This window comes from Chaetodon trifascialis, chromosome 5 (assembly GCF_039877785.1).
Source record: "Chaetodon trifascialis isolate fChaTrf1 chromosome 5, fChaTrf1.hap1, whole genome shotgun sequence".
Lineage (NCBI taxonomy): Eukaryota > Metazoa > Chordata > Actinopteri > Chaetodontiformes > Chaetodontidae > Chaetodon > Chaetodon trifascialis.
Window position 1 is genome coordinate 30,602,679 of NC_092060.1, and position 25,802 is coordinate 30,628,480.

Genomic DNA, 25,802 nt, shown 5'->3' on the forward strand with positions numbered 1-25,802 from the left:
AAGTGCAATTTGTTCAACTTTATTGAGAAAAACATCACAGAGCGATCAGCTGATCAATCAGCCGTCGAGAGCTTCGAGTTTCATCTTCAGTGCAAAAAGAGGAGAACAGTGTTGGATGACGGATGAACTAACGGCTCTCGTCTAAAAACAAACCTCCCGAAGCAAAAACAGAATAAAACCAAAAGTTCTTTAAAAGTGGACACGTCTCAGCAGCACATGAACCAATCACTGACATGCATTAATTAGGACTGTTCTTCGTCTCCTGCAGCTTCCTCGTGGTCGCGGTTCTTCCGCCGTTCGCCGCCGGCGCCTTCGCTCGGCTTGTTATGTCAATCGGAAAGCAGAGAAAACAGGAAAATTGGGAATTTAAAAGCACTGAAAGTTCAGGAAGGGGACGAAAAGAAACGTGAACAAATTGCTGTGATTGGCTGATGGGGAGGGGGCGTGGCCACATGAGAAAATCAAACAGTTTGTTCCAGCGTGAGGAGGCGAGGATCACATGGCGTATTTCTGAGTCCAGTCCTGAGCTGTCTTGTTGTACCTGCAGACAGAAAAAACACAGGTGAGTGAACACCTGCGAGCAGGTAAACGGAGCAGGACGATGCCATGCGCACACACACACACACACACGCAGGCACACACTGCTCTGCTCTGTCCTGTCCTGTCCTGTATCAATAAAGGTTGAATGAAGGAAAAACTAAAGGTGTGTCTGACGCCAGCAGCTGATTGGCTGCTCGTTCTGGAGCTTCAGTTCAACAAAGCAGCGAGTGTCTGAAGGTCAGAGGTCAAAGTACCTGTGAAGTACATGTACTGCATTTCAGTATATATGTGCTCTACCTAGTATTTCCATTCTGTTATTGTATACTTCTACTCCAATAAAATACAGGCATGTAGTACTTCTTACTGCACGTTCTGTCCTGACAGCTTCTGGAAACACCTGCTGCGTTTCTAACAAACACATCGTTAAACTCATTTAAGTCGTTTATTTAAGTCAAGTTCAGTACTTTGCTGTGAAGTATTCGTAGTACTGTTGTGTGTAATGTGGATGCAGACGGTTCAGTCCAGACAGGAAGTGATGCGCAGGGCGTCAAATGTGCGTTCACGCTGCGTTCAGACGTCTCGATGAAGCCAACACGTCGCTCTGTCACATGCAGGTAAAAGCAGCCGACAAACAGCGAAGCAGCCGGACGCGCAGAGACGCTCGACACGTTTTCACGTTTCAGCTCATCGCTCGTTCTGCTTTCACGCCTCCGTCAGGATTCGCCGTCAATCAGCTGAAACATCAAACGACCACGGCGGCTCTTCACATCTGGACTCATGCTTCGCATCAGCGTCTGCATTTTTCCACCAGAAGCCTCCAGCAGGCTCAGGCGAGCGGCGGCTCAGGCGAGCGGCGGCTCAGGCGAGCGGCGGCTCAGGCGAGCGGCGGCTCAGGCGAGCGGCAGGTGCAGCTCTTACCCTCACAGCATGGCGTACTTCTCTGTCCACTCCCTGGCTAGTCTGTTATACCTGAGAGCAGCAGGACACTCGGTTACAACCTGCTGAGCCAACCTGAGCTCAGTCTGTGTTTGGCTTCATCAAACTGGTCTCAGACCAGCGGCCGGTCTGAGCTCTTCATCAACACTGAGCCTGTGCACTGATGTCAGTCATGTGTTCACACAGTCATCCTTTCATCGTGCTGCTGTCACCTGTTCACACCTGAGCAGCGTGGCCTCACTCACCTAACGGGGTCTGTTTTGTAGATGCGGGCGATCTCTGGCACTAGAGGGTCGTCAGGGTTCGGGTCACATAACAGAGAACAGATGGACAAAAGGACTGCGAAGGAGACAAGACGAGACGCGTCAACATTGTCAGGAGGACACAAACGTCTCTGCAGAGCTCTCAGCTCAGACTGGACGCCCGTGGACGCACAGACAAACAGTCACTTCAGGCTCATATGTTCTACATGTGGACGTCCTCACACAGCGCCACCTACAGGTTAAAGGTCAACATGTGATGTACGTCTGATGATGACGATGCTGATGCTGAAGATGAAGGTGAGCTCACCTTTAGAGATGGTTAATGCTGGAGACCACTGTGATCTCAGTATATCCAGGCAGATGCTGCCGTTACTGTTAATGTTTGGGTGATAGATTCTGGTTGTGAAGGCGACCTGCAGGGAGGAGACGTCAGAGTCAGAGGACGAGCTCAGGCCACAGACTGACTCTGGATCAGTTCACTCACCTTGGGTGGTTTGAAGGGGTAGTCTGTGGGGAAGTGGATGGTGAGGAAAAACACGCCGCCCTGGTAGGGACTGTCCGGCTGCAGGACAGAGACACACAGGAGACGTCCATCAATTCATCAATAACTGAAACTGCTCTGCTGGCGGTGCGTTCAGGGTCCATCTCTGCTGTCTCACTCTGTCCTGGTCTCATTCTAAAGGGTTTAAACTCAGTCTGAAGGTAAATAAAGCTCATAAACAAAGAGCGTGAAGACGTCCGGTGACGAGCAGAGCCAGAGACGGACAAACACACTTTGACTCAGGACAGCAGGACATACTTACAGGCCCCATGATAGTAGCTTGCCAATGAAACACTGGAAAAGAAAAAGGAGGATCAGTACCAACAAACAAACAAACAAACAAACAAACAAACAAACAAACAACAGCGTCTCTGTTCATGTGACAAAAGGAAAAAGTCGTCTTACTGTCTTCACTGACGGGTCCAGCAGAGCACTGAGCCGGAGGATCTCTGGACAGATCAGTGAGTTCCTGAGGACCAGAGACACCAGTCAACCAACTAGGTCTGTCCCCACACATGAGACACAGGCAGAGGGACAGACAGACGGACGGACGGACGGACGGACGGACAGACAGACAGACAGACAGACAGAGGGACAGACAGAGAGAGAGACACACAGACAGAGGGACAGAGAGAGAGAGAGACAGACAGACAGAGACAGACAGAGAGAGACACACACACAGACAGGCAGAGGGACAGAGACAGACAGACAGACAGACAGAGAGAGACACACACAGACAGGCAGAGGGACAGAGACAGACAGACAGACAGACAGACAGACAGACAGACAGACAGACAGACAGACACCTGGTCTGCTGATCACCTGTTGGTCATGTGATCAGCAGACTGAGCTCACACCTTCACGGTCGTGAACAGGTTCTGGTCTGTGATTGGTTCAGACCATTCTGAAGGTTTTGACTGAGAGCTCGTCTGAGGATGGACTGACTGACTGACTGAGGACGTGCAGGACGACTTTGACTGTCCCCCTCTGGAGTTAAGCACAGGTCTCATTAAATATGTAAATTGATCAGAGTCACACGTCTTTGAGCGTCCTGTTGTCTCACTAATCACGTCTCTGTTGAGGCGTGTGAGGCCACGCTGACGTCTTCCTCGCTGACGTCTTCCTCGCTGACGTCTTCCTCGCTGTCTGTCACACGTGTGTTCAGACAAAGTCTGCAGGTTTGTTTCGCAGCACGAGGAAGAACAAGAAAAGCCGGACGGACCGACAGGAAACCCCTCAGCGGCGGTTAAACGGCGGCAGCTGCTGTCCAGGTTTCACACGTTCAGACTCGTCACAACGCGTCACCATGACTGATGTCTTCTGTCTGTCCACACATCTGCTTACTGTCTATCAGGTCAACCACAGACCCACGAATCAGCTGTGCGTACAGGTGAGTGTAAAATCAATGAGGGAGGTGTCGGCACAACCCAGCGGCTGCACACTGACTGTCTGTTCCACCTGTTCAGTTCCGACCAATGAAACGTGCCGGTGACTAACCGCCGCCGTCTAAACCCAGAGTCCACGTCTTACTTCATGAAGCTGAACACAGCGAACAGCCACGAGCAGCAACACGTCCACATCACTGCCAGAGAGTCCACCAGGGACCAGGGAGACAGAGACACCTGAAAGCTGTGTGAACAATCGAGCAGAAGACACCCTCAATCATTCAGCTTCTCAATTCATGCTAAAAACCTCACCTGAGCGCACTAGAGCTCACCTGGATGCACCAGAGCTCACCTGAACCCTGAACCAGAAGCCAACAGGTGGGATGTGAGAGCACCTGCAGCACGTCACAGCACAGACCATCACACCTGAACCAGGTGAAACCAGCAGCAGCATCACACGCTGAGGAGTGATCAGAAGGTGTATTGATCACAAGAAGAGGCGATCAGCTCGACTGACCTCAGCAGGAGACGATGAGGGAAGCTGACCTCGTCTCACAGGATACAAACTGTCCCACGCGTCGGACTCGTGGACGGACGGACGGACCAGAACCAGCAGAGCAAACATGGCGGAGCGGAAACAAGAAGCAGAGGCGTTTGTGAGGGAAAGTCTCCTTCAGAGATGTTTTACTGGATATGAAGCAGCTTGTCTGTCCTCTGAAGACAGAACATGAGGGAGTGATCACAACAGACACACGTTCGTTTTGTCCAACAGACACGACACGAAGACATCCAGCTTGATTTCATAGGGGACGAAGACGAACAGCCACATGTGAGAAGCTTCATCAGATCATCTGAACGAGCTGTTTCTGATTCACACGCGTCTTTTATCGATTTAACAGGAAGTCTCAGGTCTGTGGCCTGACCCACAACAGAGAGGCTTTTATTTTGAAGGGCCAGCCTGAAGCTCAGACATGAAGCTGTCTCTCATGTGAACGCAGCATTACAAACACACTGAGACACACAGCCGTTATTGATGTGTCAGCAGCAGGACTATTTTTACTGTGTGGACACCAGTCAGGAGGCCAGATCAGGATATGACCGGGAGGTGGGTGGGTGGGGGGGACAGGCTGCTTATAGGACAACAGGTTTGTATTTCCAGCATGAGGTCTCCTGAAGCCAAACTGGCCGTGAGCGTCGGTATGTGACATCCAGGCTCAGCTGTCAGCTTGGACTGAGCTCCAGAGGGAGAAGAAGCAGCTGAGAGCAGCTCAAAAGCATCGGAGACAGTCCTTGACACGTCTGTCTCAGCGGCTGCTCCGTCCATTCACCACAAACTACCTGTCCTCTGGAAGAGCCTCAGATCCTCCACTTCCTGTCTTGCTCCTCTCCTGTGTAGATCTAAATCTACAGGAGCAGTGAAGGTTCAAAGTGTTTCACCTGCAGCAGCTTCTGTTGTGTCTCAGTAAAAGGAGGTTAAAGTGAACCAGAGAGGAAAACGCTCCGAAACACTGTCGACTCAGTTTGACTCACTCTCTCTGGATCAGCATCACCTGTGAACACCTGTGTGAACACACTCTGACAAACTGAACCTGATCAGCCTCTCCCCCACATCAATCTGATTAATCCCACCGAGGGTGCGGGGGAAGCCCAAACGGCTCACCTGCCGTACCTGTCCAGCCTCCCTTTGACACAGGTGAGGTCGTTCTGCTTGAAATATCAGTAAGTGCCGCAGGTGAGCTTTTGGTCAATCGAGTGATCAATCGATACATTCTGTCAGGCAGCCACTGACGGATCAGTGACGCTCCATCAGAAAATCCAACAGTGACAACAAACACGATCAATGATGACGATGATGATGAAGATGAGGACTGATTGGTGTTTGTCTGTCCTCAGGACAAACTGCCTGAAGTTGCATTGAATTTGATGTGTTTGACTGTCTGGTGTTGGACAGCTGCTGGTGTGAGGACACCTTCAACGCTCCGATAACACCACACACACATAAATAAGACTTTGTGGACAGTGCTGGACACTGAAGTGCTGCTGACATCAGTCACTGAGACCAGAATGAAAGACCTTCCTAAATCGGACAGATTGGAGTTTATTGCCTGTAAACCTGGAAGACAAATTTCAGGGTGAAACAGCCGGAACTCAAACTGACGACAGAAGGCTGAACGTGGACAAAACAAGAGCTCGAGCCAGTCAAATAACGCCGGCTTTCACTTATTTAATGACCGTATGTGCAAATAAAGTGAACATTTGAGACGAAGGCCTGTCAGAAGCTAAAGCTAGCATCAGGTTAGAGAACTGAACCATTGTTCCTGTCAAACCGTCCACAGACGCCCCGGGGGGTCCTGTCAAAACCGGCCTAACCACCGCCGATACATGTGAACCCAGCGGCCAGAGAAGACCTGCAGATGTCCCCTCTGAGCGGACATCGAAACCCAAACCACAGCCACAATCTGACGCTTTATGCTAAATGTACCATCGGCGGCAGCTGCTTCTCTGTGATTATGCTAACGCTAAAGCTAAAGGCAACATCATCTGAAGCGAGGCACGTCTGGCATTTAAATTAAATATATAAAAAAGGGTATTTCGTTACCTTGGAAATTCGTTTTAAAGCCATTGTGTCTGCTTGAAGGGACCGGCTGTCGAGGAGAAGGTGGAGGAGGAGGAGGAGGGCAGGCCAGCTAGGTGACGCTAACTAACTAGCATCTAGGACTGCTAGCTTTTGTGGCTGTTTTGAGGCGCTAAGATAGCTAGCTATGCTACACATACGCCGGTACAACCACAAACTGCTATAAATATCCGACTACAGCTCAGCCTGGACACTGACTCTCCAGCACGTTAGTCCTGACTTCAGGCTGACACTCAAATAATGGACCGGACCGACCGCAGCGGCTCAAAATGTCTTCCGTTAAACACAGAGAGCAGCTGTCAGAGAACCGGGAGCAGGAGGTCTCACTCTGCCTGTGTTTCAACGCACCGCCGAACGGCCGCCTACAACATGGCCGTTAAACTACGACGGAGTACAGTTCTACTGTGACGAGCCAGGAATGGAGAATTAGTACATATGAAAGATATCGAGAATAATACCATCAAGAAAACAATATACAGCCTTATATTTTATTGATTTGACTTCGTTCTTGAAACAGTAAATCTTTTCCCTCAAAATATTATGATTTATGACAAAATCCCAGATTTTGGGATTGGGATTAGTGGCCCAATGTAAACATCATAATTTTAAATTGTTATAATTTTAAAAGCAGAAGTCGTAATATTGTGAGAGTAGAGTCATAATTTTACAATGAAAAGTTGTGATATTTGAAGAATAAACTATTTTCTCCATCAAATTTTAAATTGTGATATGTAATAAATGTCTTGTAATTTTACAAGAGGGAGTCGTGATATTAAATCAGAGTTTCATGGGGAAAATATAAATTACATGACAACCCATTTTGAGACGAAGAAGAAGGAGCAGCAGAAGAAGAAGCAGCAGCGCTAGCACCTGATTGGACAAGCCCGAGCCAATGGCCTGGGGATGGAAAGTTCGACAAAGTTCGACACACCAGCAGCTAACAGTCACGGACGGTAGAGCTAACGTGCCGAAGCACCGTGGTGAGCATTTAACGACGAATGAGACTTAACGTCAGTGAAAATGAACTCTCCATATTTTATTGAAGCTGCAAACATTAGCTTCACGCCGAAATACAGAGGGGCCGTTACACTCCAACCATGAAAAACAAGCTAGCTTAAAAAACGTTACCTAGCATTAGCAAAATGCTAACATACCTGAAAGCCTTTATCTTAACATGAGCCATTAGCTAACGTTAGTCGAGTGTGTCAGATGTGTTTTTTTATTGTTTTACGTGGTGGAAAGTTACGTAATATTTTTACTCAAGTACGGTACTTAAGTACAGTTTTGAGGTACTTGTAGTTTCCATGAGTATTTCCGTTATGTGCTACTTTATACTTCTACTGCACTGTACTTCAGAGGCAGGTGTAGTACTTCATACTTTTTACTTCAGGCTACATTTATTTGACACGTTTAGTTTCTTTGCATTTTCAGAATATCCATCAAACATCTGGTCAACAAACCACTGACGGCGTCCTCTGATCGATTAGGATCAAACTATTGATCCTGGAGGGAAACTCACAGGCAGTATGTGAAGTAATTCAGAGTGCTGCAAATATTTACCCTGAATTAAAAGTCTGAATTCTTGACTTTTGAGCTTAAATGTCCGGCTCAGTAACAGTAACTCAGGCTCGACTCACAGTCATGAACATCTGTTTAGAGCTGGTGATCGTCAGAGACTCCTTCAGCCATTTAAACAGACTCTGAAGGAGCTTAAATCCTCTGAGCTAACCATCGGCCTCAACATGTTTACATGAAGTCAGATATGAGGACCTGAGACTTTGGGATGAAGAATAATTTAGAATAAACCGTCAGTAAAGTTTGTGATGACCTGCGGCTGGTTCAGAGCTTTCAGTGACTCTTTTCACCGGTTTGAAACTCCTCTAACGTCCAGAACACTAAACATTTTGTCTGCAGTAACTTCACTTGTTCTTCATCCTGTTTCCAAAGACGCTCGTCTTCTCATCCACACGTCAGTGACACGTCCTCATGCTCGCTTCATTACATCACTAACCAGGTGAAAAAGCTTTGTTGTTGGTTTAGTTTCTGTTTGCATGAAGATTAACGTCTTCACAGTTGTCTTGTAGATTAATCAGAAAATTGACTCACAACTTGGAAAATGGGTAAAAAGTAAAACGCTGATGATGCCGGAAACAAAAGCTGCAACTAATCGATTAATCAGCTGCTCATTTTATCCATCCGTCATTCAGTCTATGAATCCTCAAACAGTCATGAAAAATGCCTGAAGTTGCTTCAAGAGTCCAGTGAGACGTCTTCAAACGTCTCAGCCAAAGACAGAAAACAGCGTTGTTGAATGTCGTTCCCTCTTTTACAGGATGCAGAAGAAGAGACGCTGCTTGTGAGGACTCTGCGGACAGAGGATGGACGTGTCCATGGCTGAGGTCATGTCTTCAGGTACTGGGTTTGTTCTGTCCCGCTGTCCCAGCTGCCCAGGCGTTCTGTCTCATTCCTGAGTGACTTAACAAACCAAACGCTGGTTGACAGAGCGGAGCTTTAAACGTGATTCTGGTGGATTTTTTTACACTGACGATCTTTAACTGTCAGAAAGTTTAGGGGAAAATAACAAACAGCTGTTTGATGGTTTGACCTGTTCGTCAGCAGATGTTGGCGTTCTTTGATTCAGATCGTTAAGATGGAAAGTGATAATGAAATAATGATGAAACATCTCGGACGTTTGCTTTACGACCTCAGAGTTTCTGAAGTGTTGGCTGCGTCTGTGTTTGACGCTCTGTGTACTTTTACTGCACTGCAGGGATGTTTTCTGGTTTTCCACCTGGCTGTGATACTCTGATGTTCAGAGTTCTCTTTACAGAGGAAACTGTCTCTTCATGAGACACTTCAGAGGAGACGTGTCCCTTCTCTTCCTGAGTCTGTCCCATGTCCTCAATGGGAGACACGAAGACACAAAGGAAGCATGGACACAGTTAAAAAGACGGGATGAGCTGTGTGAACAGGAACGTAATAGGTTGTTTCCTCCACTAGATGGCGTCCTTCACTTAAATGACTGACATCCAGTCGGCTCTCACGTCTCTCTCCTTGAAAATTCAACACAAAGTTCAGCCTGTGTGTGTTTAAGATGTCTTCATAGATCTGACGTCTGTGTCTGTGGACGTCTGTGTCTGTGGACGTCTGTGTCTGTGGACGTCTGTCTGTGGACGTCTGTGTCTGTGGACGTCTGTGTCTGTGGACGTCTGTCTGTGGACATCTGTCTGTGGCATGTTTTCACGCGGTTTGGCCTCTTGTTTACATGCAGACGGAGTTTTTTTTACACTGAAAACGATCATTTTTAAAAACTCCAGCCAAAGTGGAGATTTCTGAAAACAGGTTAAACGATGTTTTATGTTCGAAACGTCACAACATGCGACTGAATACTGAACGTCATGTGAGCGACCTTGTTTACACTCGCGCCCACAGGTTTGGCAGTTATGATGCGATCGACGGCGGATTTATCCGGGTTCATGTAAACGACAACATTTTGGAAAACGATGTTGTGTGCACGATGTTATTTTTATATCTGTTGTTGTTGTTCTATATTGTTATTGATTCTTGTGTTGTTGTTTGCTCTCATGTAAATTTCTTTGACATAAATGTATTTTGTGTATCAGGACAAACTGATGTACTGTGTGTGTGTGTGTGTGTGTGTGTGTGTGTGTGTGTGTGTGTGTGTGTGTGTGTGTGTGTGTGTGTGAGTGTGTGTGTGTGTGTGTGTTTGTGTGTGTGTGTGTGTGTGTGTTTAAGATTTTTCTGATCAGACTTGAGCCCACAGTGTGGATGCTCATCGATCGACCGCCGGACTCTGGGAAGCTGTGATTGAAAGTTTCTGACCAAACAGTTCATCTGTTTATTGACACAATAATCAGCAGATTAATCAATAATGGAAACGATGGCCGCGCTGTAATACAGATGCATTTATCAAACAAGCAGAGCCTGAATCTCACATCAGTCTGTGTACTCTAACAATCCTTCTTGAACTGAAAACTCAGAGACAGACTGGTCCGTCCTCTGGCAGTGCGTCCCCTCTGCAGTACCCCCTGCCGTCCACTGAGGGGCGCCCTGCGCCCACAGACTGAGCCCTCTGACTGCAGCTGGCGGATGGTTTGAGCAGCAGCAGCAGAACAAAGTGCCATCTGTGTTTGACACACGGCAGATTCTGCTGTTCATTACAGAGCAGCACCAAGAATACAGCCGTTACCGCAAAGCAGGAAGTGTGTTTAAAAACCAGGTGAGTCCACCTGAGGCCCTGCTGGACGTCCTGCAGGTGCTCCTCGACTCTGCTGCTCCGGAGCCTTCCTCAGGGTTCTCAGCACGGCCCCACAAAGATCCTTTTTAGAACGTTCTGCTACCATCAGAGAACACGTTCTTTAAAAGCCGGGTCCAAAGGAGACGTTCAGTGTGTGTGTGTGTGTGTGTGTGTGTGTGTGTGTGTGTGTGTGTGTGTGTGTGTGTGTGTGTGTGTGTGTGTGTGTGTGTGTGTGTGTGTGTGTGTGTGTGTGTGTGTGTGTGTGTGTGTGTGTGTGTGTGTGTGTGTGTGTGTGTGTGTGTGTGTGTGTGAGAGATGCATGAAGAAATTAATCCCAAACCAAAATGATTCTGTGAAAATCCTCCTGGTGATTGAAACGGACCCACAGGGCTGAAACATTTCCAGAGGTTCTCGCAGAAGGGTTCAGGTGTTCCAAAGGAGGTTCTGCTTACATTCCAGGGAGCTAAAGGAGGTTCAACAAGCTATCTTGGGTTCCACGGGTGTTAGAGGAAGTGGCTGGAGTCGTTCCTGTGTGCTGAAGAAGGTTCCTGTACAGATTCCACTGGGTTTTAGGGGGTTCTGGGGCATCTGGAGGAGATTTAGGGTAGTAACGGTTCTGGACATTTTGAGGGGGGTCATAGGATCCAGGGGAGGTGCTGGGGGATTTAAGAGGGTTCCCGAGGAGGTTCAAGGAGCTCTCTGAGTGGTTCTTGAGTGGGTTCCTTATGCTTTGAAGGTTTTAAAGAATTTCCAGGGGTTCTGGTGTTCCACGGGATTTTCAGTGCAGGTTCCATGGCTGTTTGGGGATTTCAGGACATCTCAGGGAGATACTGGTCATATTCAGGGGAACCGGTGTGTGCAGAGGCGCTTCACGGAGCTCTTAGCTTCCTGTAGTGAGTTTCAGGGCCTTTAATGAAGTTCCTGGAGTTTTTAAGAGATTTCGTAACGGCCGACAGTGCAGGAGGACTTGAGGCACTTCTAGGTGTTTTACAGGCTTCCAAGATTTCTACGGGAGTTTTTGGGTAATTGTTGCGGTTCTCTGGGGGATCCAGAAGAGGTGCTGGGAGTCCTGAAAGGATTCATTTGCATCCAGAGGAGGTTTGAGATCCGCAGAGGCTCGTCTTTATCCCGTATTACGGCTCCGGAGCGCGTGGCTGTCAGGAGTTTCTGAGGAGACCCTGCAGGGAGCTCCGGATCACTGCGGTAGATTCAGGTTCCACAGGAGCTTTGTAACGCGCTCACACGTGTTTGTGGGCACAGCCTAAAATCACAGGCAGAAAATAAAATGAGCGTGAACGCACCGTGGAAAGGAAACACGTGAACGGACGTGCTGTGAATTTACCTCCATCGTGGCCTCGTGTGAAAATGTCTGAAAATGTTCAAATAATTATTTAGAATAATGCCTGAAAATCTTTGTGTTCTGTTTATTTGTAGAAGCAATTTTCGAGTGTAGTGAGATTTATTAGGATTCTTATTATTTCAGGCACATTATCCTAATAATTAAAAGGCTAAAATAATATTTAGAATTATCACGATGAGTCGGGCCGAGCTGCGCCGTCTGCTTTCTAATCCGGACCCTCTTCATCATCTTCCTCCTCATCGCCAACATGTTTGCAGCGTCTCATTGACTTTTTCTCTCCCCGCGCACAGAAATATTTTTCCAGGCTTTCCAGACGTTTCTGTTTCCCTGGAGGAAGGCAGCGGGCTAAAGGAGGATAAATATTTAATCAGCGCTGCTCTGGAGTTTTTGCTTAATTAGAGGAATTCTGCTCCTGCCCCGAAAATGAACAGAAATGACTGCTGGAGATGTCAAAAGGCTGAAAACACCACGAGATGATCAGAGAAAATTACACACTATTATTACGATTATTAATATTGGTATTATTATTGTAAATATTGTTGTTGTTGTTGTTGTTGTTATTGATCGGTGCTGCGGGCCGAGCTGTTCAACCTGAAGTCTGAAATTAAAGACGCGTTTTACAGCAGTGTGAAAGAAAACACTTTGACTGAAACACATCTTATTAGCGGCTTTCCCCTCCTGGTGTGTGTGCGCGCGCGCGTGTCTGTGTGTGTGTGTGTGTGTGTGTGTGTGTGTGTGTGTGTGTGTGTGTGTGTGTGTGTGTGTGTGTGTGAGAGAGAGAGAGAGGGAGCGCCATATGTCCGTGCGTAAAAAAGCGCAAATTGGTGCCAAATTTGCGCGCCTCCCGTGTCAGTCAGCCTGAACGCCGGATGACAGAGGAGATTATTCCACATGAAACCAGTTAATCCCCAAAATCTGAAGGAGTCTGTGTGGTTGGAGGAGGTGAATACAGATTCCCGTTCCTGATGAGCTTCAGTATTACAGTCTCGTATCCGCTAAAATAAATCAGGAGCGGCTTTTCCTGAGCGGGCCTGAGCGGAAACAGCCTCGGAAGCTTTGGATAGAGGAGGTTCAACCTTCTATCAGCCTCAACAGCTCATTTAATGACGGACTGAACGTGAAAAGCCACAGAAGTGACAGACTGTGCGCGTGTTTGAGGATGTTGAAGTGAGACACAAACGGTGCGTAAACGGCTCAGGATGACTGAGTCCTGCTGCGGAGCCGCGGTTTGACTCACCGCATCCACACATTCCTTCACGTGCTGCGGTTCAACACGAGGCCTGAGACCTCAAACATGGCTGAACATTGGACAGATCGTCCTGTTAATTTCACCTGTCAGTCTGTTGGTCCAACAGTGTGTGGACGTGTCCGTCATGAAGTGTGTTTGCACTTTATCTCGTGAGCTGAACCTCTGCCGTGCTGTTTTTAGCCCCTTTCACGCACATCCAAGCCTCATTTTTTACAGTGCGCGCGGCCCAACACGCGGAAACCCTTATTTGGAGTGCGGTTTGAAAAAACAATGACGCAACGCGCGACTTTGACCAATGAGACGCCAGAGGCGCGACCAGTATCCAAATGAGCTGTCCTTATTTGGTCGCGTCCCCGCCCCCTCCTGATCCACGCCGGTCCCTCGGGAGCTCGAGAGCCCCGGACCCCGGGAGAAGGAGCTCTCCGCCGGGACAGAGGAGCCATAAAGAGCCGGGGAGGGAGGGGGATGAGATTTCTCGCTGCCCAATCCCCCTGTTCCCCCGGGAGCAGCAGCCTTCCACGGTCCGTCCCTCCCTCTTGTTTGCTAATCATTTCATTTTACTCCTTTTTGAAGCGGTGGCTTGTTTTTTATCCCACTTTTCATTTTTCCACAATCCGCGGCTGCTCGCCTCCCTCTGATCCCCGGCTCTCCGCGCTCCGTTCTCCGGCGTCAGGCTCTCCGGATCCCGGCTGATTCTCCTCCATCTCTCTGTCTCTCGGCTCCTCTGAGATGCTCTCCCCGCTCTCCGCGCCTCTCTCCGCCCTCTTTTAACTTCACAGAGACGCAGGTTTAAAGCCCGGGCAGCTGCGAGCCGGGGCTGGGATCTAAAACAACCCCGGAGAAACCCAGAGGGATCCGGGGCTCTTCTCTGGATCAGGACCCGGTACTTTGGGGAAGCTCGCTCGTGTCCCTCCTCCCCTCCTTCCTCCTCCTCATCTCCTCTTTTCTCCACCTTAATCCAGGTGGTCCTTTGGCTTTTTTGAGTGGCTGGTACAGGGAGGATTATTCTTCTTCTGTCTTGTTTCTGGTGAAGACAAAGCTCCCAGAAGGACACTTTGATGTTCTCCATCCAGGACAGCCTCCCCCGGGGGGCCCTGACCATGAAGGAGGAGCCGCTCCCCACCGGCATGACCCCGGTCCGCTCCTGGATGCAGGGCGCAGGGATTTTGGACGCCAACACAGCGGCCCAGAGGTAAAAATATCACCAAACCGTGCAACTTTTGTCTCTGCGCTGCTCCGCGCGCGGTGCCAGTGCGTCGAGTAATGCCACAGTCCAAAACTCCAGCGTGAAGGTGAAAGTCGTGTTTGCATCCTCCGGCTTCAGTCTGCAGAGCCAAAGACAGAAAGAAAAACAGCAAGTTCAGACCAAAGTTCAGGCAGCTGAGCCGCTTCTGCTGCTGCAGACCGTTAAAGTGCAGCAGAGCTCAGAGTCAAACAACAAACAAACGAGACCAGAGACACTGAAGCGCAGTCAAATCTGAAAAGAGGACCGTGAACTTTCAGTAAACTACCAGAGCACCAGGAAAAGCAGCAGCTGGACGTGTCGGCACAGATTCTGCTTTACTGTCAAAATTCATGTCAAAAACGACGTTTAGAATTCAGAAAAAAATCTTTTTATTTGGAGAAAAAACAGCATAATCTAGAATCACCACATGAAGTCGTGTCAGCCGTAAGCAGCCGTTTGTCTCAGTAATTCAGAGCAGCAGGGCTCGTGTTTCAGCGCGGAGCTGCAGCGCGGAGCTGCAGCGCATCACACCGTCTCCCTCAAACTCTCCGACGGATTCGGCTTCACCGACAGCCCGCTGCGCGCGGAGACACGCGCCGAGTTGCTTTCCCATTTCCGCGGCTCTTTAGAAACCAAAACTCAGCTTGAAATAATGTTTAGGTTTCCCACATCGCGGCTCTGATAATTCATTTAAACAAATCTGACAGCGGTTTGGTTCTGTGCGAACACGCCGCGCGCAAAGAGCGCAGAGACGCGGCGGGAGGAGCGCGGAGCAGGAGCCGCTGCAGGCTGCTGCTCGCAGGTCTGTAACAATAATTAAATGTTAGCAAGAAGATTTTTCTAAATTTGTTTCTTAACATGAGTATTTAACGAAGTCACTCAGATTTTCTCTCACACACACGAACATCAACACAACGTTTAGAAATCCTAAAGCGGCGGATTGAATTTAACAAGCAGCAATTTAATTTTATTTATGAAGCGACACGCGGAAGAAATAAATTAACATTTAACACGTTAAATTAAAGAGATGTGCAGTTTTCCTCATGCAGCTAAAATAAGTTAACAGGACGTCCGTGATGGAAACACGCAGCCCGGCAGACTCCCGAGTTTGTCCGCATTTTTCATTTCTAAAAGCCTCTCAAAGCCCGCAGAGCTGGAGAAATGCTCTTAATTTAACTGCAACAACTGTCCAGAAATGTGAATTATCAAAATGCCGAATTTCAAATAAATATTTGTGCATTTAAAAAAAAAAATGTTTTCAGTTTTCAAAGGTCATAAAATTCTCTGTCTCTTGGTTTGGAGTTTTTTCTCTAAATCTGAGGCTAATAATGAGAGTTTGGAGGGTCTAAATTGCTGAAGCGTCTCTCGGGGAGACGCAGGTGAGCTGAAGTGAAATTTGACCGCTTAACTCAAATAAATCAATGCAGGATTTGCAGCCTGCCTGAGGTTTAAATCACCTGAGCATGAGGAGAAGCCGTCAGCTGCTGGAGCACATCATCACCTCCACAAACACGTGTGTTCTCCCCAAACTTCAGTTTTCTGCCTGCTTTTAAGTGTGTGTCGTGCAGGACTTCAGCTCAGAAATCTGCAAAATGAATCATTTTCAGCTCCAAACTCTGCAGCAGGATCCCAACAAAAAATACAAACTGAAGGAATATTTTCAGTGTTTCGAACCATTTTCACAAAGCCTCGTTCTGAACGCGTGAAAACCGTCCGGACTGTGGTGGAAACACGTTTCAGACTGCTGCTTCAGTCCTTTAAATTCTGCACGAGGACGTTTAAATATAACCTGAGCAGAAACAAAACCAGCTTTGCTGTCCAAACGTGTCCGTCCTCCATGGACACCGCGGCGTCAGAGAGATGAGACAAACAAACATTTTGTATCTGGGTTCACTGGTTATTGGTTTGCTCTGCAGAAATGCAGCAAACAGTAGAAAACATTAAAGTTAACATGTTAAAATGTTTGTTTTTGTCTGATCAGCAGCTGAAACCTTCATCATGTGAAACTGGTTAGATTAATATTTTAAAACCAGAGAAGTTTGATTAAAATGACTTTAATGGTTAATCAGTCATCCAAACAAAATGCAGATAATTTTCTGACATTTAAATAACCATTCAATGGATGAAGGCTCTCTGAAGGCACGGCAGCTTGCTGTTGGTGTGGCTGATGTGCACATGTGGAATCGGTGAGGTGGATTATGTGTGTGTGATGGATAGATTGATCTGCACAGAAAACACAGCCTGCTCTTCGTCTTCGGCACAGACAGGAACGTTAAACAGAGACAGAATGAAGTCACGTCAAGTTTATTTCTTCAGAAGCACGAGAGCGTTTTAAAACCCGCAGAACAGACGTGACGTTAAAGCTGCTGAGGGTGAGACGAGCGGTCCAGAGGACGAGTGAGCCGCGTGTTTGTGAACGCAGCACGGGCGCAGTGGCTGTCTGCAGGAGGCTGAATTCACTGTGCATGAACCAAAGTTCAGCCGAGAAACGGCTCGTTCTGTCTTCAGCGCTCTGAAGCTCAGATTTAACTTTGAGCTGGAAATCGAGTCGGCGCGTCCAGAGAAGTTCACTCATTCATCCGCTCCTGAAATGAACGTTTGAATGTGTGAACGTCTGAAGGAGGCGAGGCGGCGCCGGCGTGCAGCCGTGAAGAGATGCTTCTACATGTTTTCACGTCCTGTGTTTTAGTTTTAGAGGAGAAACTGTAGATTTGTGTTGTTTCTGAAGCAGAAAATCAAAGATTACTGAGTGTGTGTGTGTGTGTGTGTGTGTGTGTGTGAGAGAGAGAGAGAGAGAGAGAAACCCAAAATCAAATATCACAAATCAGACAGAAAAATCCTTCAGCGAGGGACAGACAGAGGACGGACGCTCTGAGAGACAAAGGACGCAGTACGATGGAAATACTGCTGAATTTAATACTGTAATACTGGAAGTATTGTGGAAATATTCAGTGCAGGAATCAACAGTTTGTCACTCAGACATTCAGTCTGTTTTATTGTGAGAAGCCGTGAAAATGTAAAAACTACAGCCTGCAGCCGTTTGTCATTCGATCAGTCAGATTATTGATCAGCGATGGTCACCCGATCGGCCTGAATGATCGGAAACTGTGCTGAAATGAGATCTTTGGACAGACTCGTCTTCAGTCTCACAGATCAGATCAGAAGATTTCAAATCATCAAACGTTTGGTTTGAACGTTTTACGTTTTAAAGGAAAGATTTTAAAGATGGCGGCGGCGTGTTCACGAGAGGAAACGTTAGAAATGATGCAGAAAATAAAGGAAGACCACAGAAATAAAAATAAACGGTAATAAATGACGAGAGAAGAGACTCGACCCTGTTCAGCTTCATCCTTTCATTTTATCTGATATTTCACACATGAAGCTTCAGCTGTTTCCACCGCTTTAAAATAACTGGTGACGCTGTGATTGCGCCCACAGAGCGACCTGAAAGCCTCCATGTTGACCCGCAGTGTTTGCTGTTTGACAGGAGATCTGGACCAGCACGCTGAACCTGGACCCAGGCGGTCTGACTAATGCGTGTCCATGAACAATGTGGGACAGTTTGTCCTCCGTTCTGCGCTGTGATCACGTCTGTCACATTTCACTCACTTCTTACAGTGTGTGAAGCTGCTGCTCAGCACAGAAAACACCTGAAAATCTGAATCTGAGTCCCTCACTCGATGCTCTGAGACGGCCTGTGGATCCGCACAATTCCAGAGGTTTTCCTCTGGAGTTTGGTGCGTGAGCGCGGCAGCGAGTTCTCCTGAGAACAGTCAGAAACTCAGAGAGAACCGGCGGCTGGAGAACGTGAGCTCGAGCCGCCGGAGCAGAAATCCGATGGAGATGTTGAGGAGGACGTGTGAAGCGTCGGCCTGTGTGATGGCTGTTTGCTGCACATCGGCGGACTGTTTATCTGCACGCATGAATAATGGAGCCCTGACGGCGCGCAGTGTTTACTGTTGTTCTGCTGCTCTGAGCCGTGTTTCTGCTGATCTCACGTCAGTTTGCAGCTGTTTGCTGTCACTTCACGTGCACACACACACACACACACACACACACACGCTGAAGGTCCGTCTTCCTCCTCCGTTTCATTTCTTCTGCTCAAAGTGTAAACTCACATTTGCGTCTCGGCGCTTTGGGACGTGAAGCTCTGGCGTCTCGTGTCTTCTCCCGCTGTCACGCTCACGTACCGGGTGAATGTCTTTGGGTCCCTGCAGGCCGTCATCAGGACGTCCTCGTGCTAAAATGTGGAGTATTAGTGTTACACTCTGCTGCACAGCTGAAATCACAGCGTCAGACGCTGATTACAAACTCCAAGACGAGAAACAGTAAATATCCAGAGAGGAAGTAGTTTTTAATGTGACGCCGAGAAACGAACGCAAACGCTGCTCTGAGCACGCTGACATCTGTGGACGTTCATGTCCTCATTGGACGGGACGTTTCACCTGGACCCTCAGGTGGTGTCAGACGTGTTGAGCTTTATTTCACCTGCAGAGCGCTGACGGTTCGCACGGCGCGTTTTCAGACAGAACGAGTCCCGAAAAGCTGCCGAGGTCAGAGGTCACCGCTGCTGTGGTGTGAGCCTGTCGGTGTTAGGATGCCTGTGTGTGTGCGCATGTGTGTGTGTTTCATAGATCATACATATTAGTGTGAGAGCCTGTGTGTGTGTGTGTGTGTGTGTGTGTGTGTGTGTGTGTGTGTAAAGACACAGATATATTATATTCACACACACACACACACACACACACACACACACACGCTCTGAGACGTTTCTTGTCGTTTGTTTTAAAGCAGCCGCTCGAGATGAAACCGTAAACCCGTCCTGGCTCAGACCGGGGACCCCTGAAAACCCTGATCCACCGGACGCTTGGTGAAAGAGACGAGAGACGACGGGACTCTGATGGAGTCGCCTCGGCCTCCGTCACAGGCGGCCGATCCCAGAATTCAAAGCACCAGACCGCGCTTCAGTTCGGCCATCTTGTCTGCGTCAGTTCATGGATCTGATTGTGAAATGAGGCGTTTTCGCGGCGGCTAACGCGTCGTAACGCTCGTCGTAACGCTCGTCGTAACGCTCGTCGTAAAACAAACGCTCGGCTCGAGTTAAAGGATGAACGCCGCAGTCGACTCAGACCTCCTCTTCATCACGTTCTGCCTGATTCAAACAGAACTGTGTTCAGTTACACTGAATCAGCTGAGCTGACGTTACAACAGTGAAGATAAAGTGATGAAAACATCTTCGGCACATTTTGTTCACTGCAGTGAAATAACCTCCAGCTCTCCGTCCGTCCGTTCGTCCGTCCATCCGTCCACGCCGTCCTTAAGGACGATGTCCATCTCTGCTTCCTTTTCTGCTCATTAACGATTTTTCTGATTTAATCCTCCAGTTTTTATTTGTGATGGATTAAATCTGCACTCATGGTGATAAATGAAGAAAAGTCTTCATCGTTCTGTCTGTAACAGAGTTTTTGAATAAATATAAGAGAGTGTGAAGAAGCCTCCAGGATGAAACGGCCTCTTCTTCATCAGCCTTTAGTGTTTGTCCTTTAATGAGGCTGAAGCTGAAAACGAGTGGATTTGAAGTGGAACGGGTTCACTGTCAGAGTTAAGATGTGTGTGTGTGTGTGTGTGTGTGTGTGTGTGTGTGTGTGTGTGTGTGTGTGTGTGCGTGCGTGCGTGCGTGTGTGTGTGCTGAAGCTTCAGGTGAACAGATTTCCCTCGACCCTCCCTGACACCTGCAGACAGAGAGGAAGAGAAAAGAGTGAGCAGAGTGAGTGATCCTGCCCTCCACACCCAGCTCTGTCCTCGGGGGGCACAGGGTGTGTGTGTGTGTGTGTGTGTGTGTGTGTGTGTGTGTGTGTGTGTGTGTGTGTGTGTGTGTGTGTGTGTGTGTGTGTGTGCGCACGTGCGTGCGTGTGTGTGCATGCGTGTGTGTGTGTGGGGGGGGGGTTCAAACTGCAGGTTCCCAGGCTCGGGGGGAGGTGGGGGAGTTCAGGTCGGGTTTGGATGAGGTGAATAATTGTCGACCGGGGGATTCCCTCTTCGTCAGCGGCGTCATTCGTCATCGGCTCAATCATCGGCCGTTTGGCGTTCCGCTCGGCGCCCCCCGGGGGCGGGCAGGGGGGTGGGGGATCGGGGATTTGTTTGAGGCGGGTCTGTGGAGGCTGGCAGTGATGGATCTGAGCGCTGAGAGACTTTTTATCAGGGAGTCGTAAGTCATGACGGCGGCAGAGGAGTGATGGAGGAGGTCAGTCGAGGCCTCGCCGCTCACTGCCCTCTTCTCCCCCCGTCTGAAACTCCTCACCCCCCCCCGGCTGAGAGAAAATGCACTTCCTCCTGCGTTTGCATTTGTCAACACCCTCCTCCTCTTCCTCTTCACGCACACACAATTAAACTCCTGAACGCCGCCTGAAAACGTGTGAGATAATTAAAGAGGCGGCAGGTGCCGCGTCAGCCTCGTTACTGTAAGTTCACGCGTTGCCTGCGCCGCCGCCGCGGTGGAAGTGACGCTCGTGTAAATAAAGCGTCGACGCTCGAGCGGCTCTTTGTGTCCGCGGCCTCTGAATGTCAGGCTGCAGGCCGAACAGCCAATCAGAGGCAGCGACACAAGAAAGCTGCAAACAATTAACCTGAGCGCCGTCTGAGAGGAGCAGGTGACCACACTAATGGGCCCGGCCAGGGTGTGTGTGCGTGTGTGTGTGTGTGTGTGTGTGTGTGTGTGTGTGTGTGTGTGTGTGTGTGTGCGCGTGTGTGCGTGTGTGTGTGTGTGCGTGTTGTAGAGGAAACAGCTGAGTGGAGGAAACACCGCTGTGAGTCCAGCTCTCATCCATCCTGACAGCAGAGCTAAAGCGTTCACGTTTTTCTTCACATCCAATAACTTTTAAAGAGCGTTTGAAGCCAAAAAGGTGAAAATCATTTCCCCAAAAAGACGTCTGGACCAGGAAAGGCCAGATTTACCGAACCCTGAACGCACCGCAGGCAGAGCTCTGTGAACAAAGAGAGAAACCTGAAGTGAAGCTGAATCTGCTGATAAAGTTTCAGTTTGAACCAACAATCAGCTCTTTATTCAGACGCTTTCAGTTTTCACTTCACCTGTGGTCAGAGCTCACCTGTCCTCCGTCAGACGCCTCGTCTCCTTCAGTAAGCACGTGTCACTGAGTGTTGATGATGCTGATTGGAGCTCGGCCGGCGGCCCGGCAGGTGATTGGTTGAAGCTGCAGAACAAACAGCTGCAGGTGGATGTCTGACGTCCGCGAAGCCTCGTCTGCTTTTACCGTGCTTTTTCACACATCGAACACCTCTCAGAACAACCAATTAGCACACGTACTGCTCACACACACTCTGACACACGCTCGGTCAGGAGTGTGTGTGTGTGAGAGTGTGTGTGCAGAAGCCCCTCAGTCTAAAGACTAATTTGTTGGTAATTGCAGCGTGACAGGAGCAGCCATTTCAGCATCGAGCACCGTTTCCCCGAGCCGCTCGCCCTAATTAGGAATGACACACACTATTAAGGTGCACAAATGGAAATCAGTGAGCGGGCGTTCCCTCCCCGACGCCACCGCCGCCACCGCCATTGATCCCACAGCAGACCCCGACGCACCAAAAACCTCCCACAACGCATCTGTGATGGAGTTACCGTCCTCAGATCAGAAGCATCGGTTTAAATACTTCAACCAGATCCAGTAATCAGATTACTTTTAGTGAGAAGAGAGAGTCAAACATTTAAAACACACACACACACACACACACACACACACACAGTCTGTCCTCTCACCATGTTTCAGCCTCAACTCATTAGTTCACATTACACGGCTAATAAGAGCGAACCAAACAGGTGTGTGTGTGTGTGTGTGTGCCCGCGCGCGCGTGTGTGTGTATGCGTGTGTGCGTATGCGTGTGTGCGTTCACTTATGCAAGGCTGCACAATTATGCACGAATACATTTACTCAGTCAGGCACACACACACACACACACACACACACACACACACACACACTCACTCACCGTACATGAACAATATGTGCATGTTTTAAGCGTCCAACCTGACTTCCATAGTAATTAGAGAGGAAGGCCTGCGGGTGTGTGTGTGTGTGTGTGTGTGTGTGTGTGTGTGTGTGTGTGTGTGTGTGTGTGTGTGTGTGTGTGTGTGTGTGTGTGTGTGTGTGTGTGTGTGTGTGTACTGATCACATTCAGGTCAGGTGCTGCAGGTCAGAGGTCAGGATGATGTAGGGCTGGGCGATAAGGCCTAAAAAAATTTTTTTTCTACTTTTTAAAGAAGACAATAAGCACAAAAGACAGATAATTCAAAACAAGTTTTGCTTTTATTTTCTCAAAAACTTAAGGTAACCCCTGTTTGCCTCTGGGAATGAAAGTGCAAGCTGTTGTTTGTTTGTCTTGTTCCCCTCGTAAAGAGGGGCTTTTCTCCCACTCTCCCCAAACCAGTTCCATACCGCTGTGTAACGAGCGCAGGTGCAGAGGCTAGCAGGATTAGCAGTTAGCGGAGGCTCCGGTTGGTGAGTTAGCTCAGAGAGTCGACAGGCGGAGAAGGCGCATCGTAGCAAGAGGATGTATCGCCCAGGCGTAGGATGATGTCATAACATGTGTCAGTGGCGGTGTCTTAGTTAAAAAGCTTTAGTCCAGTTTGTGTTGGTCCTGCAGCAGAGACATCCTGCAGCTTTCAGAGGCACACCTGTCAGGTGACGTCCTCTCAGGTGAGGTCAGCCATCGAGTGTTTGTTGAAGGTTCAGGGTGGCGTCAGGGTTAGCTTCTGTTAGCATCCAGTCAGTCTGCTGCAGCGCTGCTGGTTTGAGTTCTGCTCACATTAACCTGTGTGTGTGTGTGTGTGTGTGTGTGAGTGTGTGAGTGTGTGTGTGTGTGTGAGTGTGTGAGTGTGTGAGTGTGTGTGTGTGTGTGAGTGTGTGAGTGTGTGTGAGTGTGTGAGTGTGTGTGTCCTGTCAGGGTGTGTTTGCTCTGAGTTTGTTTCCCACTGAATCAGATTTAAACATCCACTGTTTATTTGATTAACATCCTGGCAGCCAGCCTGCGTGTGTGTGTGTGCGTGTGTGCGTGTGTGTGTGTGTGTGTGTGCGTGTGTGCGTGTGTTCGCGTGTGTGCATGCATGCATGGCTCATTAGGCTGAGGTGTGTGTGTGTGTGTGTGTGTGTGTGTGTGTGTGTGTGTGAGGTGGCAGGCCACGCTGGTTAAAGACTCAAACAGCGGTCACACTCCATCTCCTGTTTGATTAATGTTGTCGTGGTGTGTGTGTGTGTGTGTGTGTGTGTGTGTGTGTGTGTGTGTGTGTGTGTGTGTGTGTGTGTGTGTGTGTGTGTGTGTGTGAGTGTGTGTGTGTGTGTGTGTGTTTGGCTGAATAGAAACAGATGATGATCGTCGGTGTTCATGTGCTGCTGTGTTTTTAGATTTAACGTGACAGAGGTCAAAGGTCGTTCACGTTGGTGTTGGGCAGTTTGACCTGCAGCAGTTTTAATCACGTGTGTCCAGCGGCATCATCATCATCATCATCATCATCATCATCATCATCATCATCATCATTATCATCAGCTGGTAGGAACTGAAGTTGCAGGATGTTGCAGGTGGGCTCAGTTTGGAAGGAGCACACGTTGTTAGCAGCGTGCTTGTGGGCGTTTTATTACTGAGCTCCTTCCTTTACGTCCTCATTACACCTGAGCTCACCTGCCACCGTCCTGCTGGTTCTGAGGTCATCTGTCAGCTGTGCGCACACACACACACACACACACACACACACACACACACACACACACACACACTCCTCAGGAAACGCTCAGTGTGTTTCAGGCCTGAAGAGCAGCGTCGTTCTGCACAGCCTGTTAAACATCGGCAGCTCCGTCCTGTTGTCTCTGCGTCTCTCAGACCTCACACTTCATGTGTCTCTGCCTGCGTCCGTCCACCGGATGGACAGATTCTACTCGTCCTCTGCATCGATGTGGACACGTTAAAAAAATTCAGCCTGACACGTTGGTGTGTTTGGACACTTTTAGATCTCAGAAGAATTTCAGACAAACTTTTGCTGGTTTGAACGAATCCTGATGAAGATGGTGATGAGGATGAAGCAGGCTGTGAAACCAGTACAAGACGTCTCTTACTGGGACTGAGTGGCTGATCGGCCTTTAAAACGGTGAACAGAGCAGGTCCTACTGCAGTGTTCAGGCAGTGGATTGATTCAGTGAGTGAGTGTGTGTGTGCGTGCGTGCGTGTGTGTTAATGTGTGTGTGACCTGCTGTCTTGCTCAGTAATTGTTTGCAGAGTGCTCGACACGGCTCCCGCTGACCTTTAATTTCAGGCTTTGTGGTGAAACGTGCAGCTCGTCGGCCGCGGCCTCGTTTGCCTCACTTTGTTTGTTCTGTGTGTGTGTGTGTGTGTGTGTGTGTGTGTGTGTGTGTGTGTGTGTGTGTGCGCGTGCGTGCGTGCGTGCGTGTGTGTTATTTTTCGCCTCTCTGGCTGCTGGCGTGTGATTTACACTCCGGGCATGTTTGAGCGAGCCGTGTGCCATCGATACTGTTTTTATTACACCTTGTGCCAAGTGCTAACAGCCGGATGCGAGGCGCGGCGACGAGTGGATGCAGCCGCAATTAGCATAATTGAAATAATAATAATGCTAACGAGCTTTCTGAGTGGAGGCAGAGCAGAGAGGAGAGGATGAGCGGTGGCGATGGCGGCGGCGGCTTGGTCGGCGTGGCGATCGGCTGTCTGGATGGCCGCCGCAGAGCATTGTGTGTAATTGGATAATGGGCTGGTTTAGTGGTGGAAGTGATGCTTTTGATGGCGCTCTGGATGAAACAGGTGCCAAATTCTGCGTCGGCTCTCTGTTTGTTTTATTGTTCAAAGCTGAATTTGTTTCGGGCCTTCATCTCGTTTCCTCACACTTTAAAATTCAGAAATGTAAGTCAGCTGTTTGGTCAGGACGTGTCCTGATGCTGACATTAAAGGATCGTTGTGCACCTTTCTCACATTTTGCTGCAGACCACGAGTACTTTTACCTCGCTGCACTGCAGAAACCTCCACCCTGTGCGGCCTGAAGTCTGCTTCCCTGAAGGCAGCGACAACGTTCCAGAAACGATCGTCTGCTCCGCAGGTAGAGCTGATCTGGAGTCAGTTTGGACATTTGATCCCACACGTGGACACTGAGCGTCACAGCAGGGGGACAGAATACAGCTGCTAAATAACGAGACGGTGTATTTTAAGCATGGTGTGCGTCCAACACGAGACACGGAAAGACAAAAAGAAATCATGTGTTTGTCAGACATACAGAAAGTTTACCTGTCAGGTGTGTTCAGAGATCTCAGCACGTGCTGTTTGATTGTTTCCTCAGACGTTGGTCGCTGCTGCTTCTGCTCCGCGTCAGCCGCTCGCGTTAGCCGTCCACGCCCGGCAGGTG

At 48.9% G+C, this 25,802-nt stretch overlaps 3 protein-coding genes across 5 annotated transcripts in view; 1 reads left to right on the forward strand and 2 right to left on the reverse strand.

Annotated features, from left to right (window-relative positions):
- Positions 1 to 25,802, reverse strand: part of canx (calnexin) — a 283,863-nt gene that overhangs the window by 138,172 nt on the left and 119,889 nt on the right. The window lies entirely within an intron of this gene.
- Positions 4 to 6,720, reverse strand: LOC139331629 (ubiquitin-conjugating enzyme E2 2-like). The gene is made up of 7 exons (XM_070963225.1): positions 6,265 to 6,720; positions 2,686 to 2,749; positions 2,543 to 2,574; positions 2,224 to 2,301; positions 2,047 to 2,152; positions 1,722 to 1,815; positions 4 to 541 (listed from the first exon to the last, which is right to left on the reverse strand). The coding sequence occupies exons 1-7, from the start codon at positions 6,286 to 6,288 to the stop codon at positions 496 to 498; spliced, it is 444 nt and encodes a 147-aa protein (XP_070819326.1). The 5' UTR covers positions 6,289 to 6,720; the 3' UTR covers positions 4 to 495.
- LOC139331126 (transcription factor COE3-like) overlaps positions 13,825 to 25,802 on the forward strand; it is a 100,077-nt gene continuing 88,099 nt past the window's right edge. For all 3 annotated transcript variants that reach the window (XM_070962461.1, XM_070962459.1, XM_070962460.1), the window contains exon 1: positions 13,825 to 14,359. In XM_070962461.1, coding sequence (XP_070818562.1) covers positions 14,226 to 14,359 — 134 coding nt within the window. In that variant the 5' untranslated portion in view covers positions 13,825 to 14,225. The remainder of the gene's footprint in view (positions 14,360 to 25,802) is intronic.